Source organism: Gorilla gorilla, chromosome 2, assembly GCF_029281585.2.
Source record: "Gorilla gorilla gorilla isolate KB3781 chromosome 2, NHGRI_mGorGor1-v2.1_pri, whole genome shotgun sequence".
Classification (NCBI taxonomy): Eukaryota; Metazoa; Chordata; class Mammalia; order Primates; family Hominidae; genus Gorilla; species Gorilla gorilla.
In genome coordinates, this window is record NC_086017.1 from 99,471,441 (window position 1) to 99,499,117 (window position 27,677).

The following is a 27,677-nucleotide window of genomic DNA, read 5'->3' on the forward strand; positions in this document are numbered from 1 at the left end:
CCTCACACCCTCATTATTTGTTGTTTTGAAGAGTAAAAATGGTACAACTTTACTTTCTTGGGCCCTATTACTAGGGAACATAAAGGAAGCCTGACAAAGGGAGAATGGAATCATTAAATGGAGAAATTTCCATATAAAAATTAGGCATTCATCATCTATCATTTTGTAGGAAATAGAGAACTTTTGCAAAGTTTTAACCAGGGAAATTATATAAACAATTGTAACATTTATTGAGCACTTAATATATGCTTGGCACTACTGTAAGTGTTTTACTAGTACTAACTCATTTAATTCTCAAACAACAAAATTATGTCACACAGTGAACAAATATAAATCCAGGAGTTCTGACTCAAAAGAATGAACTCAACTCTGAATCACTCTTTTGAGAGAGAAAGCCAGCACTCTGTGTAGGATGGAGTAAAATGGAAATGAATAGAAACAGAGGGAGCAGAAAACAAATTCAAGTTGAATTATTAAGAAATGTAATAGCTATCAATTACATTAAATTATTAGACACCTATGTAACTCATCACTATTATTCATTCACATATTTGCTAATTTTAGCAATGGAAATGATCTGATTTAGTTATGTGCTTTAGATAGCCTCTGTGAGTCATATATTTTAGAGACAGAAAAAACTGTGGAGAAATCCTGGTTTAATTCTGTTTTCAACAGAAAAAGAAATAGAGAATTATTTTTTCTCCTATCATATTTCCCTTCCCAGTTTCACTGAGCTTTATTTTATAAGCTGGCTAATCAAAATAACCACAGAATTCAAACCTTGCTGCTTTCTATAAATTATTACAGTATGCAAAGTGAAAAGCATGAGTTCAAGTCACCACTATATGTTTATGGGGCATTTTTGAAATATTGGCTTAAGCTATTTCACAAATCATTCACAGATCTGTAGCCAATGGATAGGGATGTAACAGCCAGATGCTCTGGGAGGAAGATACCAAGATGAAACTACAGGAGCTTTATAGGAGAAATATTTGTGAAGGATAAAAGGCAGATGGAGCTGAGCCAGGCAAGCAGAACCTCAGACTGAGATGTAGGTCTGTCATTTATAAAGGCAAGGAGGGAAAGAAGAAAGAGTTGAGGAGGGGAAGCCCCAGACAGCAGTGCAGCTCTGAGGGTTTTGGCCAAGCCAATGGGGAGTTTCAGAGCACAGATAACCCATTTGAGGAGTGTTGCATTGGGCAGGGATGGCCAGGCTCCAGTAACCCTTTGCCAGTACTGTTAAGTCACTAAGGGGTACATAACCTGTGCTTGAAGGCTGTAGCTGAAGGTGCAGCAGCTGGAGGCTGTCTGCTGACTGTACTCTCTGCAGCAGGAACATCTGAGCAAGCACTCCTGTGACTGCCATAGAAGTATAAACAATAGTTTGCTGGTAGTAAAGAATAAAGGGCTTGCAACAGTTTATATTATGAGTGTGCCATCCTGCCACACTCTGAGCACTTTTCTTCAGATGCTACTCACAGGAAACTCCTAACAACCTATCTGTCACGTTTCTTTTCTTGCATTATTTAACTAACCCTAAAACCACATATTTTAGAGAAAATCTTCCAAACTTAGATTTGTTCAGGCTGAAGATGACATGTTGGCTCCTGGGGAGGTGATAGTATTCAGATAACTAAAATCTGCTCTTCTTTTGAGTCTTGAGGTGTTCATGTACTTAATCAGCATTTACCGCAAGAACAACATATGCAAATAAGAGCATAAAAGAGGCTGTTCCAGGAATTGTGTGTATTTTAAAATATCTAGAGATTAGGATGCTCATGGAGTTTGTAGGAGATGTGGCTGGGGATTTAAACATGAAACAGATTCTAAATGGCTTTTACACGCTCTGCTATGAAATTTGCGTCGTATCCTGAAAGTTATAGAGAGCCAAAATTTTCCTATGCAAAACTTTTATGCATAGGAATGCCATGGTCAAATTCATGGTTTAGAAGGAATATTCTGAAAGATAAAATGTGTGGAAAGCATACAAATGGAGACCAAATTATGAATTTCTAATTATAATTCAGAAGATAAATGAAGACTTAAACTAGGATATTTAAGAGTGTTTGGTGATTAATTGGAGGCAGAATGATTAGGAGATGGAGAGGAGAAGGTTATTTTATATTTATAGTCTAGATTCTTGCTCCTCAAAATGTTGTGGTCTGGAATCAGCAGAATCAGCACTGCCTGTGTGTTCATAAGAAATGTACAATCTCGTTCCCCACTCCGGATTGACTGAATCTGAAACTGCTTTTCCAGAGATTCTTGAGTGGTTTTTGTGAACATTAAAGTTTGAGAAGCATTGGTCTGGGTCAAGAGTCAGTAAACTTTTTTCTGTAATAGGCCAGATAATAAATATTTTAGGCTTTGTGCACATCATTCTCTATTGCTGCTACTCAACTTGCCCATTCTAGCATAAAATCAGTCATAGACAATATACAAATTAATGAATGACTGTGGCTATATTCCAACAAAATTGTATTTATAGACAGCAAAATTTGAATTTCCTAGATTTAGAATTTTCACGTCATGAAATCTCATTCATTTGACTTTTTACAACTGTTAAAAGAAATGTGAAACCATTCTAAGCTCGTGAGCTGTACAAAAACAGGGGACGGGCAAGATTTGGCTCCTGGGCTTTTTTGCCAACCATTTGTCTAGGTGAATAAATGGGCCATTTATAAAGGTAGGAAATAGAGGGACAGTTTGTTGGTGGTATGTGTTGAGGTCCATGCATTATATCACTTTTCAAATGAATATGGATATTGGAGGTAAAACAAGCTTCATTAGAAAGCTTTTTATAATTGTATGCTGAGAAATCTTCCTCTCTTCTCTAAGATCCTCCCATAACTTCTGGTTCATTCAACGAGTTTTTTGCCATTGAGGACAGAGAAACCCAGTACAGCATATTTTGGACAGGAGACATTTAAATAATGTTTGATTGATGTCATTGAAACAAAGTGTGTACCCCTATTAATTAGGTAGAAATTTCAAGCAAAATTATGGGAAATGTCTATTTTTTTAAACATTAAGTAAAGAATACTTTCAACATTGTTTCAGACATTAAGCCATACTTCAGGTAAAAGTAGAACACAAATTAATTAATTAATTAATCAATCAACTGTTCCATGTAGATGTTAGTCATGATTATAATACTTGTTCTTATTTTTTCTCTTCAACCTCACAGCTTTTTCCATCTCTGGTGAAAGTAGCCAAGTGGTCATGATCGCCATTTCAGCGGCAGTAGCAATTATTCTCCTCACTGTTGTCATCTATGTTTTGACTGGGAGGTGAGTTCACAGTCTGTTTCACTATTCACTTTCATTGTTGCTTTGTTTGCTGCCACTGATTGCTGTTAAAATGTGAAGAGTGTGCTCAATAAAATATTTTAACAAATAAGAATGTCTCCACTTGTAGTTTAGGTCCTCTCTTTCTCCTCCTTTTCTTTGTTTCTCCATCCTTAGTTTTGATTTTCTGCTCTACATTAAATTCCTGTCCCCACTCTTTTAACATACACCCCTCCTCTTCTCTCTTCTGACACTACTCCTAGTTTTTACTTTCTTTCTCTAATTATCTCCTCACTCTTCAAATAACCCCAGATTTCCTTGACACTTTCTCACCCAGAACAAGGGTAACACTGCACAGCACTAATCATTACCCATAGAGACTTTACCCTTCATTCCTTCTAACAGAAGTTGTTAAAAAATACTATAAACACATTCTAAGGCCATTATAAAAACTGAACTGGAGGGTCTGCACAGTGGGAAGCAACTCTGTGTATCTCCTCATTAGGCAGCTTTCCAGGGTCCCCAGAGAGAGGGGCTTTCTTCAGAGGATTTAGAAAATATGAAGTTATTAAACTTTCACTAAAGCATTTAATTGTTTGAGGAAAATGTTTTATTTTTATGCTTTGCACATTCTGAGCATAGGTAACTATTTTAAATATATTCCTCTTATGTGTTCGCTTTCCTTGATTTACCTCCAGGTTCTGTGGCTATAAGTCAAAACATGGGGCAGATGAAAAAAGACTTCACTTTGGCAACGGGCATTGTAAGTTTCTAAACTTGGCTTTTTGTTTTGCTTCACCGTTTTAGCTTTAGCAGTTATTGATTTACAATTGGTTAACTTCCTCCTGACAAAGAGACTTCAAAAGTAGTTTTATGGAAAAACTGAGTACATTAAATTTATTTTAGAAAAAGAGGGAAATTCATGGTTCTGCATTAACTAATTTTTACATGTGTACATTTCAGCATACTTAAGCTAAAATAAAGGGTAATTTGTGGTTTACATTCAAATAACGCACATGCTAGGTAGTAGAAACTGTAGTCTGCTCTGCATGGCTGAAATGCAAAGCGTATCTTCAATTTCCTTATTACTAGTCCTTTGCTAAACTCTAAATAGGAGACTTCTCTTTCCTAACTGCCAAGTAAATATAAACAACCTCTGTTTATTTGAAGTGCCTTATTCCATTTTATCAACCAACCTAGAAAGAGCCTTTAAAATAAACTGTTTATTTTGCAGTTACATGATATCCAACTAGTAGTAAAGCCAGAACTTTCTCTCCACATTTTAATTTACCCTTTTAATTTTTTTTAAATACACATTTCAGAAACAAAGTGTTTACAACTAACAAAAAGACTTTTTTTCTTTTTCTGGTGAAACGAATCATTCCAGGTGTTTTGCGTTCCAAACTATGGCTCAGCTTAGTGTGGCAATTACTAATCAGTAGCTTAAATAGCATGTTCTCATGGAAATTAGTACAAAGAATATACTCATGCTTATGTGCTCCAAAATAATCTCAATATAACTAATGTAGTCTTGTAAGCATTAATTTTTTTAGTATTCACTATTGCCTTCTAAAATTATTTGCAAATTGACATGATACTTTGTGTCAGCCGTTGGATTATCATCTAAAAATGATAGCTTTAGTTGTAACTCAAGTAAAAAACTTGACTACCTGTTGCTAACCTGCAGGAAGCATACAGTAGCTTGAAAATAATGCCTTTCAAAATATAAATTGATATGAGATGAAAGCAGTATAGGAGTTTGCAGAAGCATTATTTTGTTCATCCAATTGCAGAGTCTATAAAATAATTCACACAAAAAAGCCAAAGTACTACATTCCTAAAATCAACATCACATCAGTCCAGATTAATTAGGTGACCAACTCAAAAGTCTAAAAAGAATGCCTGAACAAGTTACAGGATACTTGTCTTTCTTTTTCTCAATGGGCCCACAAAACACTAGTGTTACAATTTTTATGCATAAATTAGAGCAGTGGCATTCTTGTGGATTAAGTCACCCTCAATTTGACTTGGACAATTGTTGTAAATATCATCTTTAGAGCAAGACCATGCTGATTTGATTTTTTTTTTATGGGAAGTCTACATCTTACGAATTTTGAGCTTTGATAAATTTCTGTGTGCCAATTATTAAACAGGTTCCTCTATTGTCCCAGTCTGTTTTGCTATTGTTTTTATGGTGGATTTTTGTTGAAACTTTAATTTTTTTCAAACGCACAATATCCTTATAACAAACAAAAGAGAAATGCATTTCATCCTGGCTGCAAAGGCATAAAGTAACTTATATGCATGTCATAAACTTTCTGCCTCTTAATACTACAGCTGGTTTATTTCAGACCATTTATTTGGTATTACTTTAAAAAGCTCTAGCTACGAACTGTTCCCTACAGCCTTGTTACAAATCCTATAATGTTGCTTCAAAAGGAAAGAAATGTGTTTCACCTCCTAAGATCCTGTCCTCTTGCCCTTTCTGGCTGGGCCTTTTTACTTCTTTGCTATCCTTAGGGCAACTCATGCTGGTAAAATGGAAATGTAAATTATTGTGTTTGCACAGAATGAGCTGTAAAGTAGTGCAGCTTAACACGTGTGCATGTGTTTATTACCTGGTTTTCATGACAGAGCCCAGTTACTCTGTATGTTGCCCTTAATTATTGGTGTGAAGGGATTATGTGCCTTGCAGCCTGAATCACCTGATTCCTGGAATCTCTGGGGTCAGCAGTTAAAGATCAGCAGCCAGTGCTTCTACAGCAAACAGACCATTTTACTTGGGGGTGTATATGTTTATGTTTGTTTTTTTTCCCCAAATGTCTTATGGATGGAAAAGAAATTCACCTTATTTTAATTAATAGCAATTAATAGGATTCATTTTATTTGGGAATGGTTATTTAATTTTCAAATTATTTAGTAATAGTAGTATTGCATATAGGTATTCATCATACATATATTCTCTACAAGCTGACTGGTACTGAAGGGTAAATCTAAATCACAATTTCAAGTCTGTTTAAGGCCAATGCTTATTTAAAATATGTGAGACATTGTTCCTAACAACTCATTTTATAATCTTTGTAAATTTATATGGCAGGAAATCTCCCCCACGTTAATTTTCTTAACTTCAGCAAAGTAAAGGAGTTATAATTATGTACAAAACAGTTCCATTTTACCTTATGCTTAAAGTCTCATTTTATTTCCTTGAAAAAGATTGCTAGATTTCTTTACCTTACTGTTACTAAGTAAAGGCAAATAAAAACTGGAAGATCACACATTATAGGGTTGATCTGATATGAGTTTTCATCCTTAAAATGTAACTAAATTGACTAAATGAAAAGACTCCAACAAGATTTTATTTCCTAACATATTTTAGTAATGGTTACTTACTTTTACAATTTTTCTTACTCCACATCTAGAAAAGTATGATAGCTTTTCCTTAATCTTAAAGAAGTTTCTTCATTTAAAGGTAAAGGGTTTTAGTACTGATAATGTTAGAAGTTATTTTAATGTAATAATAAAGCACAACAGATTACTGTATTAAAGGGTGACTCTCCCATCTGTTTTTATAGGAAGGATTCATGCTTATATGGAAGAAGCATATAAGCTGATCTGTGAGCTCAGAAGTAATGGACATTTCTAAGTCTAAATTCTACCATTAGGAAACATCAATTGTATTAATAATTGTAAATAAATGTTCTTAACAATAAAAACACTCATTAGGGCAATGAGCTCTATCAATAAATTGAGTGAGAACTATGTAACAGTTTCTCATGCTAGGCATTTGAATAGTATAGCTTTTTTTTTTTTTTTCTCAGAGCCCTAGCTTGTCTTTTTTGCCAAGATATTCAAGATGAAAAACTCTAAAAGTGAAGTTCTCACTTCAAAAGCTACTCCACTCAGAGTTTGTCCAAAGCAAGGGACAGAACTTGTATTTCCCCATTTCTGTGGATATTGACTTCTAGATAGTGGTGTCCTTTCAAATTATCCACACCTCGCCTCAAGCTGGATAGCGACTGCTCTTTTGTTGTAGCTGTATCAGCACCAGGCAGAAGTAGGAGTCGTGTTAGCTTTTCTTCTGCATTCTCTATTTGCCCTCTCGCCACCATCCCTGCTTTCTGTTATGCTGTGTCAAAGTCATGCAAATAATAGCTGAGGAAAATAGAGTTTTTACCTAACCTCTCTCTGAGCCACCATTTCTTTTACAACAGTTTATTCTCACACTTATGTTTCTTTACTCAAAATCTCTATGAAAGCTTCACAAGAACATAAATGGTAATGCATTATAACTATGGGTTTCATGAAGTTGTCTTGTAGTTCAAAGAATTGATCATTTGTTAACACATACTGTGAAATCCTAGACTTGTTGGCCTAATGTTCACTGTACTGAGGCTTCCCAGAAAAACTGCGGGCATCTGCAGTCTCCACAACTATTTAATACAAACTACAAAACTAACTCAAAGAAACGATTGGTTCACGCAGAGTGTTCAATTGCAACTTTCCCAATGAGATTCTCCCATTATGAAGTAATATTGGAAACAGTAATATCTGATTTCATTTGTTATAATTTAATGTAATGAATGAAAATATATTTCACTATTAAGTATCCATATTCTGTGCTAAAACAATGCTATGAATGTTATCAAAATTAAAAGCAAAATCAATAGTCTTAGCAGATATACCATAGGAGTTACATTGCACTTTCCTTTAATGTTAGATCATATTTATATACTTTAGTAGATCTTAGAATCACTTTTTTAAAACTCAGGGTTTTTGTTTAGAGAAAGTTAATTTATTGAAAATTGCAAATTGTCTCCACTGTTATTTTTCCAAATTATAGGAATCTTATTAAATCAAATTAAAATGATTATCCTGTATCAGTTGTCTGTAATATTTTAACTACAGGATATGAACATTTTTACCTTCAGAATAATTTAATGAATAAATATAATATGAAGGAGATTTTTATTTAATAAATTACATATATGACTTACGTTTGGAACTTAGCTCCTTAGTGCCATTATTCAACTCATAGACAATATTTATTTTACTTCTAATTATGTTATAAAGCTATACAATATGATTATATTTAACTGATACTATGTTGGTGTGTATACATGTATGTATTATATATACACACCAATATAATATATAATACATACATGTATACACATACTAACAGCTTAAAGTAGATTTGTAATTACAGTGGGAGATTTTGATTGTGAATGTTAATATAAGCAGTATAGTGTCAGAAGGTATGCCATTATATATCATTTAATTTATCTATAATTGCAGCCATTATCTCACCTTATAATTGTACTGAATTATTTTCCAATCTTGCATTGTAATAGATATCTGGTTATTATAACATTTGTGTAATCATAAATATGCAATAGCATAATGGTGTTCACTCACTGTTGCTCCTGGTAGTAATGACTAGGTCTAATCAACTCTGAATTATCTTTCTTCTTAAGATCCCCTTTTTTGAGTATGCATTTTCCTTCTGATGTTTTTGCAAAGAAAGCTCCTCATTGTGGTTCCTTTATATAATTCATCATAGAGAACATGTTTTCTTAAATTTTTCAACACTTAGTCCAATGTCACTGCCAGTTTCTGTGATACTACAGAATAAACTGAAGGTTGTGCACCTTATGGGGTAGGGATTTTTTTAAACCAATAATGTCATAAAATTTGATCTATAATTGTTTGTATAAATCTAGCTACAATTGCACCTTTCTTTCTTTCCTCAAACAGTAAAACTTCCAGGTCTCAGGACTTATGTTGACCCACATACATATGAAGACCCTACCCAAGCTGTTCATGAGTTTGCCAAGGAATTGGATGCCACCAACATATCCATTGATAAAGTTGTTGGAGCAGGTAACCACAATGACCCTACTGCCAACTTAGTACTGTATGTGAATCACGATTGCTCAGTCTCTGAAACCTAAGTATATTGCTAAAGAATGGGAATTTTCTGATTTCATGATCAAAGGCAAGTAATAAATAAGTGCAATATTTAATGGAATGTAATGAGTTCAAAGGTGCCAGACTTACCGGCTCACAGACCATGGCTGCTTTTGATTTATTAAATTTCTGATGTGACAGCAGCAACAACTCAATCTTCCCATAGCTGTGCTGATCGTGTGTCACAAAACCTGTTTGGCTAAATAAGGATAACTGGATAAAAGTCTATTTCAATTTAGACAACCCAGGTAATTTGAAGTTTTCATTTTCAATTTTAGAATCATGTTTGGAATTAAAAGAACAAACAACACAAAGTAATATCATGACTCATCTTACATAAATTTTATCACAACTATCTTGAGTGGATATTTTAAATAATATAAGGTGCTCCATTTTAAGGCTGGCTTGACTTTGAATAGTCTTATTGTGTTAAAGCTTTTTTTTTATAAATATACCTTTGTTCTAATTATTAATTTAAACAATGATAAATTTGTTAACAATCACCTCTTAAGTGATTAATAACAGTTGCATATTTATAAGAAAAATTTTACATATTTGTAAAATAACAGTATTTTATATACTTACACATAAACACATAATATGTGCAGTATGCATGGAAATAAAACTACTATTCAAAAGTAAAAATGAACCATGCTCAACAATAAAAAATTTTGTACCGTCATCTAATCCTTCAGTGTCACTCCCCAAAGCAAACATAAACTAGTTATGTTGATACAGGAATTCTCTGTGTAACATCAGATCACATTTTCTGCAAGTACTGTATTTATATATTTATGAGTGATGTGTCTTTACAAAAATGTACATGTAATGCTTTGTTTCTTTTTCTATACACCAAAGTAGTACTGAAAAATCAAGCAGTAGTTAGTATGCGAACAGGACAATCTTGTAAATATAATGTTAATTTACTAGAGCTTCTCTTCTAATTATCTTAATTTCTTATCCTAAAATTTACATGTGCAGGTAATATTAAAATATGAAACTTGTGTTCATAGAAGGAAAATGGAGTAGTAACTTCTTTTTTACAATCTAAGACTTGAGAGTAAACATATTCGCTGTACATCTGTGCTGATCCAGTGCCAAAACAGATATATATTGTTTACTCTGTTTCATTTCTTCAGTCCTGACTTCTGAACAGCTCCATGATGCAGAAAGGCTTAGTCTGGCTGGTTTTAATGTTTCCTCACAAGAGTGCACTTTTCTCCAGCACGGAGTCTGCGGTAGCAAACACAGCACGAGGACTTTGGACACTCAACTGGAGAATATGTTGAGAGGAGGAAAAGGTTACTTATGCTAAGCCACTGTCCAGAAGCCAGGCAGACATTATTATGATGTTGAAATTTAGGTACCTCTCCACTGATAAAATATCTTTATATAGTTATTATTGACAGACTCAGATATCCAGAACATAGTGATTTGGGAAAAAGCACACCACTGAAAATAGCAGCTGATAAATGAGATAAGGGGAGGTCTATTTATACTGAATCACTTAATCCCTGATGGTCATTAAAGATTAGAATAGAGCCTCCTTCCTATTTCTGTCTTCAAGTATATATGTAAATGATTAGATATATGCCCATGTTCAGGGTTTTGCAGCCAATATTCACATTTGCCACATTAAGAACAACAAAACTGTACTTATTTGCAAATAGGTATACCTTCAAGGTTAGTTATACTTTTCCTGAAATAATTCAATATAATATACACACCCAATTCTAGACTGCCTTGATGACCTTTCAGAGGGTTTATATTTACCAAGTTAGAAAATGAAATTATTATTCCTAAAAGCTAACAATTTGTTAAACATTTTGTTTTGTAAAATGTAAAATATGTACACAAATAAATTAAATAGTATAATAATAAATAAAGCTGTATGTTACTCATTTCTAAAATAGCTTTTATAACAATGAACAAATGACAACCTTGTTTGGTATATACATTTACCTACTTCCTACATTCTTAATCTTAAAAAAAGTTATTTATAAAAATTTAATAATTATTCTAAATTGATTACCAGCTGGCTTCCATTATTAGAAAGGCAAACCTTTCAGCCAACTACATAACTTTCAGAGTCCATTAAATTTACAGAAAGAATATATATATATATATAAGCTAATTCTCTTAAATTTCTGTCAGAAATTTTACATAAATAAATTGATGTTATGGAAACTCTCTTGTATACATTGGACTATAGAAAGAATTATGCTTATACTATAAATGATAAAACTAAGACATGAATTAGCTTCCCACAGTAGTAGATTACTATAAGTGAGGAATTCATGACTACAATTCCTAATTTTACTCCTCAATCCAACCATTCTTTCAACGATTGAATACTAAAAATTTCTGAAGAAAGTAAATACTTAGTAAGTCCTTAATTTATCCTGTGCATTCCCATGATATTTAGTCTTATTATCCTTTTTAGATAGGTATTATTATCTCCATTGCAGCACGTGAATAAACAAAAGCTGAGAATTTGAATAGACTTGTTTGGATCAAACGAAAAACCAAAATTTGAATCTTGTAGTTTCCAAATTTAAAGCCCATGCTGGACACTGGAGATCATAATAGTGTCTTCTTCATAGTATTTTTTTTTTGAGGATTAAACAAGATAATTTATGCAGGGGACTTAGCTGACACAGAAGCATTGTTCAATATGTGTTTTTATTATGCTTACTTTATGAAAACAGTAGAAGGAGGGTAGGCTTTAAAGCTAGTGTTGGAGGGAGTCATTCTATTTAAATGTTGGCTTTTTTTAATTGTTTAAATGAAATTAGCATAAGAAATTTTATTTTGAGCAGCTTTTACTTTGTGCATTTTAATCAGAATACAGTCCCCATTCTTATAAACATACCTATTTCAAAGAGCAAATAAAATTGCTGCACTTATTAGATTTAAAAAATCCAGATCTAGTAGCCATGCTTTTATCTAGAAATGACAAGGTCTGAATTTTTGTTTCATATGGGTGCAAAGTTAATTGAATAAGACAAGAAAAAACTTGGCCAGATGAAACTATTGCAAATTGCATTTGCCCAGTCTTTGTTAACTTTTACAATACAGTTCTTTTATTTTTTATTTTTAATCTTTTTCTATTTTTAGCAGCTTTATTGAGATACAATTTACCAACCATAAAGTTCAGCTATTTAAATATACAATTCAGTGATTTTTGGTATATTTTCAGAGTTGTATAACCATAATTGCTATCCCAATGCGTTATTTTAAATTATTAAAAATATAATTGAATTAATATTAAGCATTTCTATGTCTTTTATAATATATTGGTGGCTGTTTCTAGTGTTTATCTGATGAAATAATCACATTACTAAATGTGGGGATTTTTAAAAACCAGCATTGCTGAAACACAATTTTCATGAATTTCGAAGGTAAATATATACATGTACATGTTTATGTGTCCAGGTGTCCCACTTACAACAAAGAACACTCTTAATTGGCTCATTTAAAATTTGAACTCCTACTTTTCATATCTCTAGTATGCTCTCCTTTACAAATATATATCCAGTAAGACATGAGCCTTGTTATCGCCATCATTACCATAACCATCTCTTACATTAACATAGAATTTGGCATTTTATAAAGCACTTTCATATTCATTTGTCAGTTTGATTTAAACAGAAACTCTTAAAGGGTAGTTAGGCAATTTATCCTTTAGGTGGGTCTGAACTCAGAGAGATAAATGGTGACCAACACTTAGAAGTCACCTGCTGTGTGTCTGGCACTGTTTCAAGTACTTAACATACATTAGTTCCTTTAATCCCACAACAGCTTTATGAGGTAGATACAATTAGTGTCCCCCATAGAGATAGGAAAAGATAGGTACAGAGAGGTTAAGTTACTTAAAATCACACAGCTAATATGTGGCAGAGTCAGAATTAGACCCGAAGCAATTCGGCTGCAGGATCCATGCTCTTAACCACAGTTCTGTACTATCACTCCTGTAAACTGACAAGTGACATGTCACTTAGAATATGTGATGATGACATCTACATTTAAAACATGCTCTATTATACCATGTTGATGTGTGATAATGGCAGAACTTTCTGGTTTTCCCAAGCTTAGTGTTTACACAAAGTGAAACAAAGTAAATGGGAGCTCTCTGATAATGTTCGGATAACCCTATATGAGGAAAGAAACTCTTACTCTTGTTTACAATTCTGAGAATAATTTTATCACACCATAACTTCTCTTTCTTCTAATATTCTCATATCTAAATGGCATATTCTTCCTTCGAATTAGCAAGATCAATGAACTTTCTCAAGTTCTACTCCCTGATTCTTTCTGTATCCTAAGGAACACTATAGCTGTAGATATCATTATCTTCTCTACACTTCTTCAAAGGGAATAAACTAGTCCTGTCTTGTTTACCATTATATCTATCTCTGTGTGTTTTATACTGTATGCAATACAGTTGCTATTATGAATATTTATTAAATAAATGCATGAATATCTGCTTTTGGATTTTAAGTTACTTTGCCAAATTAAAGCATAAGTCATTGCTTTGAAAACAGGGCAAGAATGGATTTCTGGGAATGAGTCAAGCCTGGGGAAGGTTAAAGCTTCCCAGGGAGAGAGACACCATTTGTAGCAATGTAGCTGGCAAATCAATAGGACAACCTGCTACTTTTGTGGATCAAACCACTTGCTTGAAAACAAAAATAGAGAAGAATCATATCACTTCAATCTGACTGACACGTAGGGCATGAAGCTCATAGAAAATTCACAGAGAGAAAATTGGACCAAGATCATGATTCCACTCCATCAAGAGCCAAAAATTAATCATATAATTAATTCTAAAATATTTCAGGAAAAGCTCATTTGACATTAAAAATTATTTTTAATGTGATGCAAAACATATCTGATAATCCATACTATGTTAGAAGTTCTTCTGTGAACAAAGGACATTCTATAGAACTCCCATGTGGCAATCATCATGGCAGCATGGGTACAGATAAATAAATGTAAAGGGTCTCTGCTCTAAGTGAGCTCCAAATGTAATGAATTGATGATTAGTAAATCTCTCAGTAAAAATGTATTTTGAAGGTAGTGTCCATACTAGTTCTAGGCAGTTTTATATCAACTGGACAATAATATTTAAAAGTCAGTAACACTCTATATGGGACAAATTCTGGATTAATTGCACATTGAAGACTTTTTTTTAAATTGAAGAAGATGAATCTAAAATATTTCTACAGTATTTAGATAAGGCGTGTTGTTTTTATTTGATACTGTTATATTGTTGTTGTCCTCCAGAAGCCCAGAGACTTTTATAGCTGGTATGTCAGTAAAGCAACACACCAATACTCCAATAAAATAAATTGATAGCAGATGCTTTCCTTCTCATTTTTAGAGTCTGAATATATAGCCAAATTGGCCCTCGGTAAAAACAGAATTGTTAAAATATCTGAAATTTAATCCAATGCTCACATTTAATCACTGTTGGTGCTGTCCCGTTAATTTCTCTGAGGTAATGCTGGCTATGACAACAAGGGGTAAAAAATCTAATATATGCAGCTTTCAACTTATCTCTCCTTTTACATTACATTATTTATAGTGTCGTACTTTAAAGTATATGGAATTTTCACAAGGTTCATTTTCCAACAGGGGGTGACTATCCTGAGGTTTTCTAGGCAGTTTCATATGATTATCTTTCAAAATAATTTGGAGTACTAGAGTGTACATCTTGCAGGTCAAAGGCACAAATATTTTAAATGGAAATTTTGAAATAAAACAGTTGCTCTCTACTGATGAATTTTTATTATAGAATTCCTTACATTTTGTTGCTGTTCTGCTTTATAACAGGTGAATTTGGAGAGGTGTGCAGTGGTCGCTTAAAACTTCCTTCAAAAAAAGAGATTTCAGTGGCCATTAAGACCCTGAAAGTCGGCTACACAGAAAAGCAGAGGAGAGACTTCCTGGGAGAAGCAAGCATTATGGGACAGTTTGACCACCCCAATATCATTCGACTGGAAGGAGTTGTTACCAAAAGTAAGTAAAGTAGTCATAAGACCTGTGTTTCCGTATGTTGAGCAAAGGTTGTTTAAACCCAACCCCAACCATTTAAGAATTTTGTCTTTTTTTCATAAGTATCTCAGTTTTACCAAAAAGAAAAGTTTAGGAATAGCATGCCTTTCTTTGACAGTAGAGCAGACCTTTAAATAATATTCTATTGACAGTACTGTTTTAGACCTCAAAAAATTTAAAAAAATACTAGAAGCCACACATTAGACCATTTAAAGGTACGCTGATTAGCAGATAGTTAAGAGAAGAATTGTGGGGAATTCTCGGCTATGTAAGTAGCAAAGAAGAAAAACAATGACTCAAGCTTGACAGGAACTCCCAGCTAGCTGCCTTTTCTTTTATTGTTCATCAGTTTTATTTAAAAGTTACAAATCTTTAACCTCCTCCCACCCCCTGCATCCCTGCCTTTAGGAAAATTTTGGCAGTCTAGGAAATGCTTCTGAGCTGTACAGATTGGAATCACAGTAGACCCAAGGCCGTTTCTTGGTTCTCTGTGGATTTTAAATAGTTCTGATCTAGAAATCCAGGTGGATTCTTACTGCTCTGTGGAAGCTCTGGCTCACAGCCCATGATAGAGATGTGAACTTATTTCCATGATGGTTTCTCCAGCAGGGCTCAAAAGGGATCCTGTGAGGCGGATCTGTGATTTTTGGCTCCAATCCCTATATAAGTCTCTTGAGAATACTCTGGGACATTTTTCCTCAAGATTTTGGAGCTCAGGATGAAGAATAAGTGAAATTGGCAGCAAACTTTTTAGAGTGAAAGACAACATATGGCAGGGAATTTGGCATCCTTTAGGGGATAATTCATTGGCACCACATTTACATACTCTATGGTTACCAACAGACATATTTTTCATAATGATATTTCTCTTTACCATTATACAGAGCATTTTCCAAATGGCACTAATACCTATTCTCACTTTAGCATGACTAAAAAGGCATTTCCTTCCTCATGAGAGCATGGTTTAATTGAAATAGACTTTGATTTCCTTTTGAGTTTTCATATATAAAAAGTGGAATTAAGAATTTAACAATGTGGAATAGTTCAACATATATTGTAAGCCCATATTAATTCTTATAAGGCTTTTTATTTGTTTGCCTATGCACTCTACAAAACCAGGCCTTATTAATAGAAATATTTTCTGATAAAAAACATTTTTAAATTTTAAGTTAATAACTAATAAAAAATGGGCATAAGTAGTAAGGATTGGGAAAATGTATGAATCCTTTGTTCTTTCTGAGCAAGGCTATACTGTTTTATGTCTGTACAGTTACAGTATCATGTCTCATTGGGATTTTAGTGTCATTTAGCCATTTAATGTTCTCCATTACATCTTCATCAAGTGGTTGCCTTTTAGCTCTTGAGCCTCCTGGGAAGAGAAAACTCCCTTGTACTTATGAAGCCATTCTTCTAACTCTCAATTTTTACAAGTTTTTCATTATGAAGTATCTGTTATGTGCCCACATTATACTATGACATTATTTCATTCTTACCACTACCCTGTGAGTTAGACATGATAATTTCTCTCTTACATTTGAACAAACAATAACTGTAAAGGGTAATTAGCTTGTATAACTAGAAAGTGCTAAAGGTAGCACTAGGAACTTGTTCTGTTCATTTCACCCCATCCCCAACTCTGAACCCAAACAGGTTTCTACTTGTCTTTTCCTGTATTCTACTTATTCTTTTATATCGTTACTTTAAAAATCTTCTCTAACATAGTGAGACATACCTCAATCTTCAAAAATTTCTGGAACTATTAATAATCCTTAATATCTAAAACAAAATATAAACTCTCAAAGAGGGCAAAAACCCGTTATTTGATGACAAGTGACTAAAATAAATCCTGGATCATAATAGATACTTAATTTACCAATGTTGAAAAATAAAAAAAAAATATTGATGAAGGAAGGAAGAAAGAAAGGAAGGAAGGAAGGGAGGACACAACAATATCTTTTAACAAGAGGTCTTTCTTTAGTATTTGATTCATTAAATTGAATACACTTTTCAAAGGAGTGCGTTTAAATAACTACTTCTATCACCCAGAGAGTGATGAAAAAAAAATGATTACTTTTTAGCTTGAATAGAATCATAAACTAACTTCTTCAACATGTGTAATTAAGAAAAAAATGAGAAATGAGCTAAAAGTCACTATCACACAAATATTAGGTTCTAATTTAAGCTTACTAATAACCTCACTCTATTATTTTGTCAGTCATGAGTTGATTTTTTTGTTTCAGTGTTATGAATTATGAAAGCTACTCCTTATATTTTCCTGTTTCCTATAAATGCATTTACTGGATGATAAGCAACATTAAACTATAAATATTGTGGCAAATTTCCTTTAGATATAAAATTGAAACAATTAAATATAGGTTATGGTAGACTGACAAATCTATGAAACAATCTCTAAGACAAAAAATGTAGAAAAATGCACTAAAATGACCTTTAAAAATTGCAGGTATTATATATTAAACATCTTACTCAAGCCTGACTCTGTAACATTCTAATATGGATTACAACTGCCTTATTCTTAGGGTGAGAGTTCTAAATTTGATATATCTCGCTGGTCAAATAAGCATGTAAGAAGCTGCCAAATCTGACTACATAAATCCCAGTCATCTCATATATTGTAAATATAATAGAGTAGTAGCCCTAGAATTAGATTTTGAACTCCTTGGTGGCATATTTATAAGCTCTTAGTCTGGCACCTGGTAACATCTGAGAGGAAATAGAAACTCCTTACAATAAAGTTGATATGTTGTATTTAACACACACACACACACACACACACACACACACACAGAGCGATTGTGTCTCCAAAAGAAGCTATTTATTCTACTGCTATTATTGTCTTTGTTTCCTGAGATTTCTAAAACAATCCACCTGCAGAGATCAGAAAGCACATCTATACATGCACACATGCACACACACACACACAACTAGAGTGATGCAGAGCTTATAATTTAATGAACAAAATAGTATTTTCAAAAGCAGGCATATCAGTATCTAGATTAATAATCAATGATCTGAGTTCAAGTTCTGAAACAAACTTACTCCTCCGAGAACTCCTACAAATCAGACAATTCACACATAATTCATTTCTTCACTTGTAACATAAAATTAAACAGTACTACTCTACTATTTTCAGATACTAAAGATCAAATGAGATTACATATGAATATATTAAGTGGCAAAGAACTGTGCAAATCTAATTTACTCCTCTGGTTGTTTGAGATTTTACCAATCAATTTCGGTGTATAGAAAAAAATTCTTGAAAATAATTCCTTTTTTGCTCAAAGATAAATCTGTTTATTATTGTTATTCGATTGTGTGCTTTGAAACACTAGGTCAAATACAATGTATCATTTTCAAATCATTTGAAGAAAACTTTTATTAAAGCTTTTTATTCAGTCATTGTATTTTCATTTAGCCACAAACAATTTTAATGTTTTTGAGCCTGATGGTCTTAAACAGGAGAAGGTGAGAGAGTCTCTGATCTTCAAAGTAGCAGAAAGCAGGGGGCACAGGCTCTGCTCGCAACGAGGTACTAACATGTGTTATCAATTTTAGCTGAAGTTCAAAAGGATAGAACTTGTTCTTAGCAAATGTTTGATATTTCTGCCATCACACCATTAGTCAAATAATGTTCAGACTCCAAGAACACCTTCCATTGGCCACTTTTCACCTAGTGAAATAGAAGGAATTATATTGGATGAGATTAATGTATTTTGTCTTGCATTATTTTCAGGAAATTTTAGAAAATTACCATGTAACTTAACTGTAACTTTGCATTATTGAGGAATGTCATGGGCAGAACGTTAAGATGATTTTCGTAATTAAAACCTATCTATAGTGGCGTGAGTATCCACTTTCACTAAAAGCTTAGCCATTGGCTTCCAGTTGCCTGTTTCCCTGCATGTACGGTAAGGACACATTTCTGGAATAAGAGGTCATCATTTAGTAACAATGCCAAATTCTAGTTATTTTCTGTTTGTTTCTCTCTAAAAATATTCTAAATTTATCTTAAGTGTACTACACTTCATGTCATCTTAAAAGACAATACATACGTTGTACTTACTTTACTAGTAATTTACACAGATAGTTTGTTAGGATAACAAATTTTGGAAACTCTAATGACCCAAGTTTTGTCACACATTCATGGCTGCACATTGTTAAAATGAGTTCAGAACATGTCTGTCTAAGTAACCACATCAACAAAATTAAAAAATCACTGCTCGATATATTAGAAAAATATAAGACAGGGAATGTTATTTTTACATATTTAAACAGCTTTTGTTACTTCTTCATCACTGTCCACTTATGTCCCTTGGATGAATAGGCCATTTTGACTTATAGAAAAGTGTGGTATTGTGTATTTTTCTCATTTATATGCATAGGATGGTTTTCTGATATTTTTGAAAAATTAAGATCAACTTACAAAATTTGTTACAGCATGATTTGTGTGTGCCCAAAGACACCATTTCTAGAGCACTGGTTTACATATACAGTAAATCTCCTAGAGAAAGAAGAAATATGATGAAGCACTAGTTTAGTAGCTGTCTGAATAACTGTGGTCTTACACAACCTTTGCAGAAAGGGAGAAAAAGTATCACCTCTAAATGCCGAGGCTAGTAATATCTTGATACCAAACTATACAGCTATTATCAGAATGTATAATAACATTATTGTAATGCATAAACAAAAATTTAATAACACTAGAATAATTGTGAAGCTATATCTGAAAGTGTATCAAAAAAGATACTACACCATTTCCCAAGTGTAGTTTATTCCAAGTATGAAAAGTTGGTTTTGTATTTAACAATTCTAAAAACTCATAACATTAATAGGTAATAAGAAAGTTCTATCTTAATAAATGCAAAAAATAAACTATTTTAATTGTAATTTTTTATTAGCACATCGTACATAGAAAATATGTATTCCTGATAAAGGTATGTAAACAGCCCCCAGACAAACACAAACAAACCTACAAACGTCACATTTAATAGTAAAACTTTAAAAGCATCTCTTTTCAAGAAAAAACAAAAAGCCTGTTGTTATTATTATTTCAATTCAATATTGTACAGGAAATCTTAAACCTTTTTTTTTTGACTTTTACAAATAAATCAGCTCCTTTATTTGCATTATTTTGAGCACTCTGATAATGACAGTCTTCACTGATATTTTTGAAATCCTGTTTTTTGCTAAATAAGCTTTTCCAATTAGGCAAGCAAATAAATAAAAGATAGAAAGCTTGGAAAGGAGAAAAAAACAAAACTTTTTATGACATCAAACAACATATTAAGAGCATTATATACATTCATTCCCCTTACTGTATGACTTACAATATTGTACTTACTGCATGACTCAGCTCTAACTAGCATAATGGACAGTAAATTAGTTGTTATCTTTGCAGATGTTAAATTTCATTTCAAGTTAAGCATAAATAAATATAAATATTTTTCAAGCAGCTGAATGTAAAGCATTCTATGTGTTAGGATTGATAGAGTAGGGTTGGTTAAGGAAGTCTTGGAGAAAGTGTTTCTCATCCTGATTTTGAAGAAAGAAATTATCTCTAGCCAGTCTGAAATTATAGACCTAATTTGATCAATTGTAACTGGCACAGGGGTAGGTGTTGGATTTAGAACTACAGACAAATGGGCTTGGTCTTTGCTCTCATTAACTCATAGATGTAATAGGGGTCATTTCCACACAATAATGTCTTGATTAAAATGGAATTTGGAAGACGTTGCCCTGTACTTTTATAATGATTTAATGAGAAACCCACAGAAAAAAAATACCCTAACTCAGCTCAATATTTCAGTCCAATATTCATTACAATATTGTTATCAGTTAGGTATGATATGTGAAAATCTATGATACATTTTTTATTCTCATCAAAGATGATTCAAATCTTCTTTCCTGGAAATAGGCAAATTTTGTCAATTTTTTTCAACTTTCCATCTCCCGTTTTTTTTTTTTTTTCCTTCCATCCTGACACTGATTATATAGATTGCTAGCGGCTAAGGTCAAAGGTTTTGATTTTATAATATACCCTCATTAGAGTGTGTTTAATCCTTTTGAAAATAAGACATAGAGTGTTAGACCCAATGACTGTTGTTAATAGGGAGTTAATAGCATTTCCATTTGAAATTATTAAATGTAAATATTTACTAATGTTTCAATATCTGATAAACAATTTATGTTTGAATGAAAATATTTTAATCTGAAAAACAAAGTTTGTTAGAAAATTTCAAAGAAAATATCTTTATGACTGACTCTTTATATATGTATATATATATGCGTATGTATGTGTATATATTTCACATTATTCTACTCTTTATAAGAAATGTGATTGAGAAGGTTGTGTTAAAATAGCTGGTGCTGAATCTGGAATTCTTAGACATTTTGAATCACATTTCTTCTGTCATCAAGCAGCGATTCAATGATTAGTAATAGCCCCGAGCCACTGGGGATAGTTGGGAAAAGGAACTGATTATAACAGACTAATTTGCTTCCCTTTACTTTACAATTGTGAAAGATCACCATTTTATCTAAACTCATAAATCAACTTGAGAACAAAAGCAAAACTCCACCACAAATTTTGTTTTGCTCATTTTTGATGGTTTCATTTCAGCAAGTCATAGAACAGTACTTTCATTGAGTTTAGTATGTATACCCAGATGTGTTTTGGGGTTTCTGAGAGCAGCAAATGATACAAGCTTTGTCTGGAGGAAGACGATCATGTCATTTGTAAATCAAAATACACCTGGAAGAGCATGCAAACTTGAGTACGAATACGTGGCATAATGCGCAGATGAGCCGGCATTTTATAAATAATTTCCCACCACATTTAATGCATGTTGGAACTAGTTCTTGCCACTACAGAAGTCTCTTTTTCTTTAACCCTTTTTACCATAATCAAACACAAGGGAAACCCTAAGTCAAGATACTGTTTTCCAAGGTAGAATATTTGTGATTCTGTTTGCTCTTTGTACATTTGATTTGCAGAATCTTTGAACGTAATGCAAAGCACATTTTCAGACTTGCCCATCTTAACTGATGTGTTTACAAATACCTGAATTATAGAGTTAAATGCACGCTGATGTGATTTCTGAATGGTCATGGGGCTTTGACTTAATTGACTGGTTTGATTTTTCAGCTACTTTTATTTCCCTTCCCAAACATTCCACTAGACATGCTAATGAGAAATGGTCATAAGGCTGGGAGCCAGAAGGAAAGGAGTGATAAGTAAAGGTCTGAGTAGTATAAAAATGCAGTAACTGGCCAATGATATTGAGAGTTGGTGGTGTGAGGCAAAATATCTGTGACTGCATTTGAAGTGTGCATTGAATTTTAGTAACATATCATTCCTCCCAGCACTGTATGAAGGAGGAAAGACAGAAACTGATGGTGATTTATAGAAAGTACACATATGCAGGATTTTATTCATTCATTCATTTATTCATTCATTTCATTTCAGGCCAGGCATCTAGAATCAAACAGTCTCTAGGGATCTGATACTAATTCAGAAGAGATCTAAGTTTCCAAGGAAATGGTGAATCTTCCCTTTCTTTTTGAATATTTTTTAATCAAAGTTTAGTTGGAATTTTGATAAAGCAAATTCTGGGGCTCAAGGTTTTGACTGAAGCAATTTTTCAGATATTACTACATTAACTAGATAGATGTTATATGGTGCCTTAAAAACATAAATCAGTGTCTTAATGGAAAATAGATCAATGTATCAAGTGGTTGTAACATGTATAAAAGTTATCTCAAAAACTATAGAATTTAAATAGATTTTTCCTTAATAAATAAGACATAATCCCTGGAATATATTCAAATTACTGAATGTAAAAGTATAACCTTCATGATGCTAACTCATAATTTACATTTTGTATAAATCAGAGTTTTTTACACGTGAAAGGAAAAAATCAAGAAAAGGAAGGTATTTTCTAGCATCAGAATGGCAAACTAACCTCATGATAAATAAGACACATAGGAGGAAAAGTTGTGTTATACAGTTGTGTGTACATTAATGTTTGTTTAAAATCTGTTATTTGCTCATGAGTTTTCAGCAGTACTCAGTTAATACTCAACTCAGGTCTTCTGGACTTGGAAAAGGAGTGATTTTCCTTCCTGTAAAATGCTGGACTTATAACTAAAATAGTATAACAATTATAAAGTAAGGGAATTACAGTGTGGTAATATGTATAGGTTTTGAAATTAGAGACAGTCGTGTTTAAAATTTTCTTGACTACTAGCTAATTATATTACCTCAACAAGCTGCTTAAACCCACAATGTTTTCTGGGTAGGAATCAGTAAAATGGGAATAATGCATATTGCTAAAGCATAAGTAGGCTGTGAGGATTAAGTGATATAACAAATGTCAAGTACCTAATGCAATGTTACATAATTCTAATCATGAAAAAAAATTACCAGTATTTCCTTTATATCAAAGCATCCTTTTTTTGGTATTTTTCTTTTTAAAATGTTAGTTTTACATGATCTTCTTAATTGTTACCATAATGTATATAGAATTATATTTTCAGCTTTGTATAATATTACGCTGTAACAATTGTCTAAACTGCTTAAGTCTTAAGGCCATCATTTTAATTTAAAATCATCCATAGCTTTAACATGCAATAACTGACTAAATCATTATCTGTAGTGGAACATTTGTTATATTCATAGCTCTATGTATCCACTATACTTAGCACCTTTGTGTCTGATGCTTTTTCATATGTTACATTTTTCCCTCATTATCAGTTTCCGAAAGTGACAGCATAGTGTGTACAGGTTGCAACTTTTAGCTTTATAACTTGTTAGATGTATGATGCCCAGCAAGTTAATTAGCCTCTGTGTCTCAGTTTTCTCATGTGTAAAATGGAAATAATAATACTTAATATGTTAATATATAAATTAATTACACCAGCATCATGCTCACAATAAGTACTATTTAAATACATTAAAATGCTGGGTTAAAGGTTTCATGGTATTTTAGGCTACATATTTGCAAACTGGTTATTACAAGTTACTGCCAATAGCAATTTTAATTTCAGTTTTATTTTCCATTTAAACATAGCATTCATTTCATAATTTTTAAGTGTTAAACAAATTTTGTAAATAATTATAACTATTATTCTGAATTGTTTTGTAGAACTCGTGTAGAATCCATAAAGGCAGAAATTTTGATCTACTTGTTCCCCACTAAGCAGCACAAAAGAGAATACCTAGCACAGTGCCCTTCACGTATATATGTGTGTGTGCACATATAGCACATATAAATACCCATAGAAAGAATAAATAAATGTTAAATTCCTAACATTATCTTGGGCTTGGAGGCAGAAATATTTGATGTTGAAGATAAGTGAGAATTTAATTAAAGAGAGGAAAGGGGCATATTTTTTGTTTACTTGAAAGGCCTGTCAAACCAATTTAGATACTATTGGTCATGGGCCTTTGTTCTGGAAACCAATCTTCTCCAATTTTTATGGTTTTTAAAGTTTTATTTTCTAATGAAACCTAGGGCTTTTTAAAATTTTTAAAAATTAGAAGACAGGCAAAGTTCTTACATCTCTATAATCATCAGGTAAATCCAACTATATTATATATGTTCATTGTATAATACTTGAACTGTACTGATTATTATTTATTATTTACTGTATATCTAGGTAAGCCAGTTATGATCGTCACAGAATACATGGAGAATGGTTCCTTGGATAGTTTCCTACGTGTAAGTAAGATGCACACACATACATATATATGAATAAATTGCTGAAAACATTAGAGACACCCTCCAACATTGTGCCAAGCAATTCAGTAATCTAAGTTTAAAGTAAAACTGAAATCTTCTGAGGCTAAATAGACAGAGAAGGGCTGTAAAATTGCATCTTTTTTTGCAGCATTCAAATGTTAATGGTTTATATTTTTAAAACAAATTTGTGAGTTCTTCTTCAAAAGACTCTTTTTATACTGCCAAGATTCACACTCGTTAAATAAAAATAAAAAAGAATCCTAAAGCAAGTAATAAAACCCACTGATGTAAAACAGAAAGTCTCTTTTTTAAGTAATCTCAGTCTGATAAAATTATTTAATCACAGTCTGATATAAGACAGCCCATCTACTTTCCAAACAGTGCTGTCTACTCAGAAAATAAGCATGTGCTATAATGCTAAAGTATATATAGTTTTAATTTAGATATATCATTTTGCTGTTAGATATGTACATTAATTTTTTAGATTGAGAAGCTTTATACATTTATCTATCATCTGTCTGTCTATCTATCTATCTATCTATCTATCTATCTATCTATCTATCTATCTAATTTTTTGAGATGGAGTTTTACTCTTGTCGCCCAGGCTGGAGTGCAATGGTGTGATCTTGGCTCACTGCAATCCCCGCCTGCTGGGTTCAAGTGATTTTCCTGCCTCAGCCTTCCAAATAGCAGGGATTACAGGCGCCCACCATCATGCCTGGCTAGTTTTTGTATTTTTAGTAGAGGTGGGGTTTCACCATGTTGGCCAGGCTGGTTTAGAACCCCTGACCTCAGATGATCCTCCCTCCTCAGCCTCACAAATTGCTAGGATTACAGGCATGAGCCACCGTACCTGGCCATATTTTGACATACTACATTTCACCATAAGAAGGTGAATATATTAAATTTACATCTATTTCAACAAATGTTATGTTCAACAATTTCATGAAGTTCAAGACAATACCAATTACCAGTCATTGCAGGCGATAAGAAAAGACATAGGCCCTGTCCTCAAGGTGCTTTTGGTGCTATATAAATTGAGATGGGCAGATGACAGAAAGATAGATAGATAAATAGATAAAGAAAATATGTAGCATCATTCATAATCATGGAGGAAAATTTTAAATTTTCTAAGACTGAGAAAGGATATGCTTTATATTAAAATCCATTAGCCAAATAAAAATTTTAATAGCAATTATTTTCACAATCGTTATTTCAAAAATAAACATTTCCAAAATCAGGTGAGTTAAAATATTATGATAAATATTCTTTCAAAATTATTGTTTGTAATTAAACATGGAATTTTATATTAATACATTATCTATACATTTTAAACCTTATGTTTCTATTTTAATCCAAGATTAAATTAGATTGGAAGCTGGATTATGTGATTTAGTTTCTTATTGCTTTCTATTTTGTGACTACAATTCAGAGGTGGGTAGAAAAACAAATATCCAATAAATATTTTTGACTAATTATGAACTAATTATTTATGATAATGTTTAAAAATGTAGCATCCACCTTATTTGAAACAATTCATAAAATATCAGGAAACAAAGAAGGGGAAATGAAAATTCAATCAAACAAATAAATATCAACCTAAACTAGCCACAAGATTCATTTCACTTTTTTGTTCTTAACCTTAATGAGTCTGAGGAGGAGTTAGTTTTTTGTCACATAAGGACCAGGAAAGTCCTTGCTTTTAAACTGAAGTCAAAGAACGTTAAGATACTTCGTGTTACAAAGTATTTGATAACATAGCCAGTGTGTTATTTTGTTTCAGCCTTGTATCCATTTGCCACATATCTTTGTCTTGAGTGCTTAGGACTAAAGTGTGTATAGTCAGTCTTGTTACAAAATTCAATATGTGAGATTTTAACCAATAAAGATATATCTTTAAGAAATAGGAACATATCTTAATTGTACATTTGAAATGCTTCCCAGAAACACGATGCCCAGTTTACTGTCATTCAGCTAGTGGGGATGCTTCGAGGGATAGCATCTGGCATGAAGTACCTGTCAGATATGGGCTATGTTCACCGAGACCTTGCTGCTCGGAACATCTTGATCAACAGTAACTTGGTGTGTAAGGTTTCTGATTTTGGACTTTCGCGTGTCCTGGAGGATGACCCAGAAGCTGCTTATACAACAAGAGTGAGTAACTTAGATTTTCTCCTTTTTTATCATTGTTTTCCATCTTGTATCATGTTGATTTGTAAATAAGTAGAAATCATGACCCAAAATGTGTTGTCAATTATGCTTTCCACAATAGAAAACATATCTTAAAATTAAAATATTATTATTTATTCTGGGTAAATAGATGGTCACTGTTTAACATTTAATGATTTTAACTCTGAAATTCTATACCTCAGTTTAATGTTCCCCACCAAAAGCAGCAAGATTCTCACATTCCTCAAATCTTGATATTTTTAAATGTACCCATCTTTTCACCATGGTTGAATCACCCTGAGCTAGCAGACTGGATAAATTCTAAGGACCTTATCCCAGTACATATCATTTTAAAGCACTTTCAAATCAATTTTTTAATAAGTAACACCTATTTATACTGTAAAAATGTCAAAACAGACCTGTAAAGAAAAGTTGTCCA

At 32.7% G+C, this 27,677-nt stretch overlaps 1 protein-coding gene across 2 annotated transcripts in view; it reads left to right on the forward strand.

The window, feature by feature from the left end:
- The window catches only part of EPHA3 (EPH receptor A3), a 358,721-nt gene that overhangs the window by 288,288 nt on the left and 42,756 nt on the right, over positions 1–27,677 (forward strand). For both annotated transcript variants that reach the window (XM_019022857.4, XM_055381421.2), the window contains exons 8-13: positions 3,188–3,290; positions 3,986–4,050; positions 9,042–9,167; positions 15,090–15,275; positions 24,987–25,048; positions 27,014–27,223. In XM_019022857.4, coding sequence (XP_018878402.2) covers positions 3,188–3,290; positions 3,986–4,050; positions 9,042–9,167; positions 15,090–15,275; positions 24,987–25,048; positions 27,014–27,223 — 752 coding nt within the window. The remainder of the gene's footprint in view (positions 1–3,187; positions 3,291–3,985; positions 4,051–9,041; positions 9,168–15,089; positions 15,276–24,986; positions 25,049–27,013; positions 27,224–27,677) is intronic.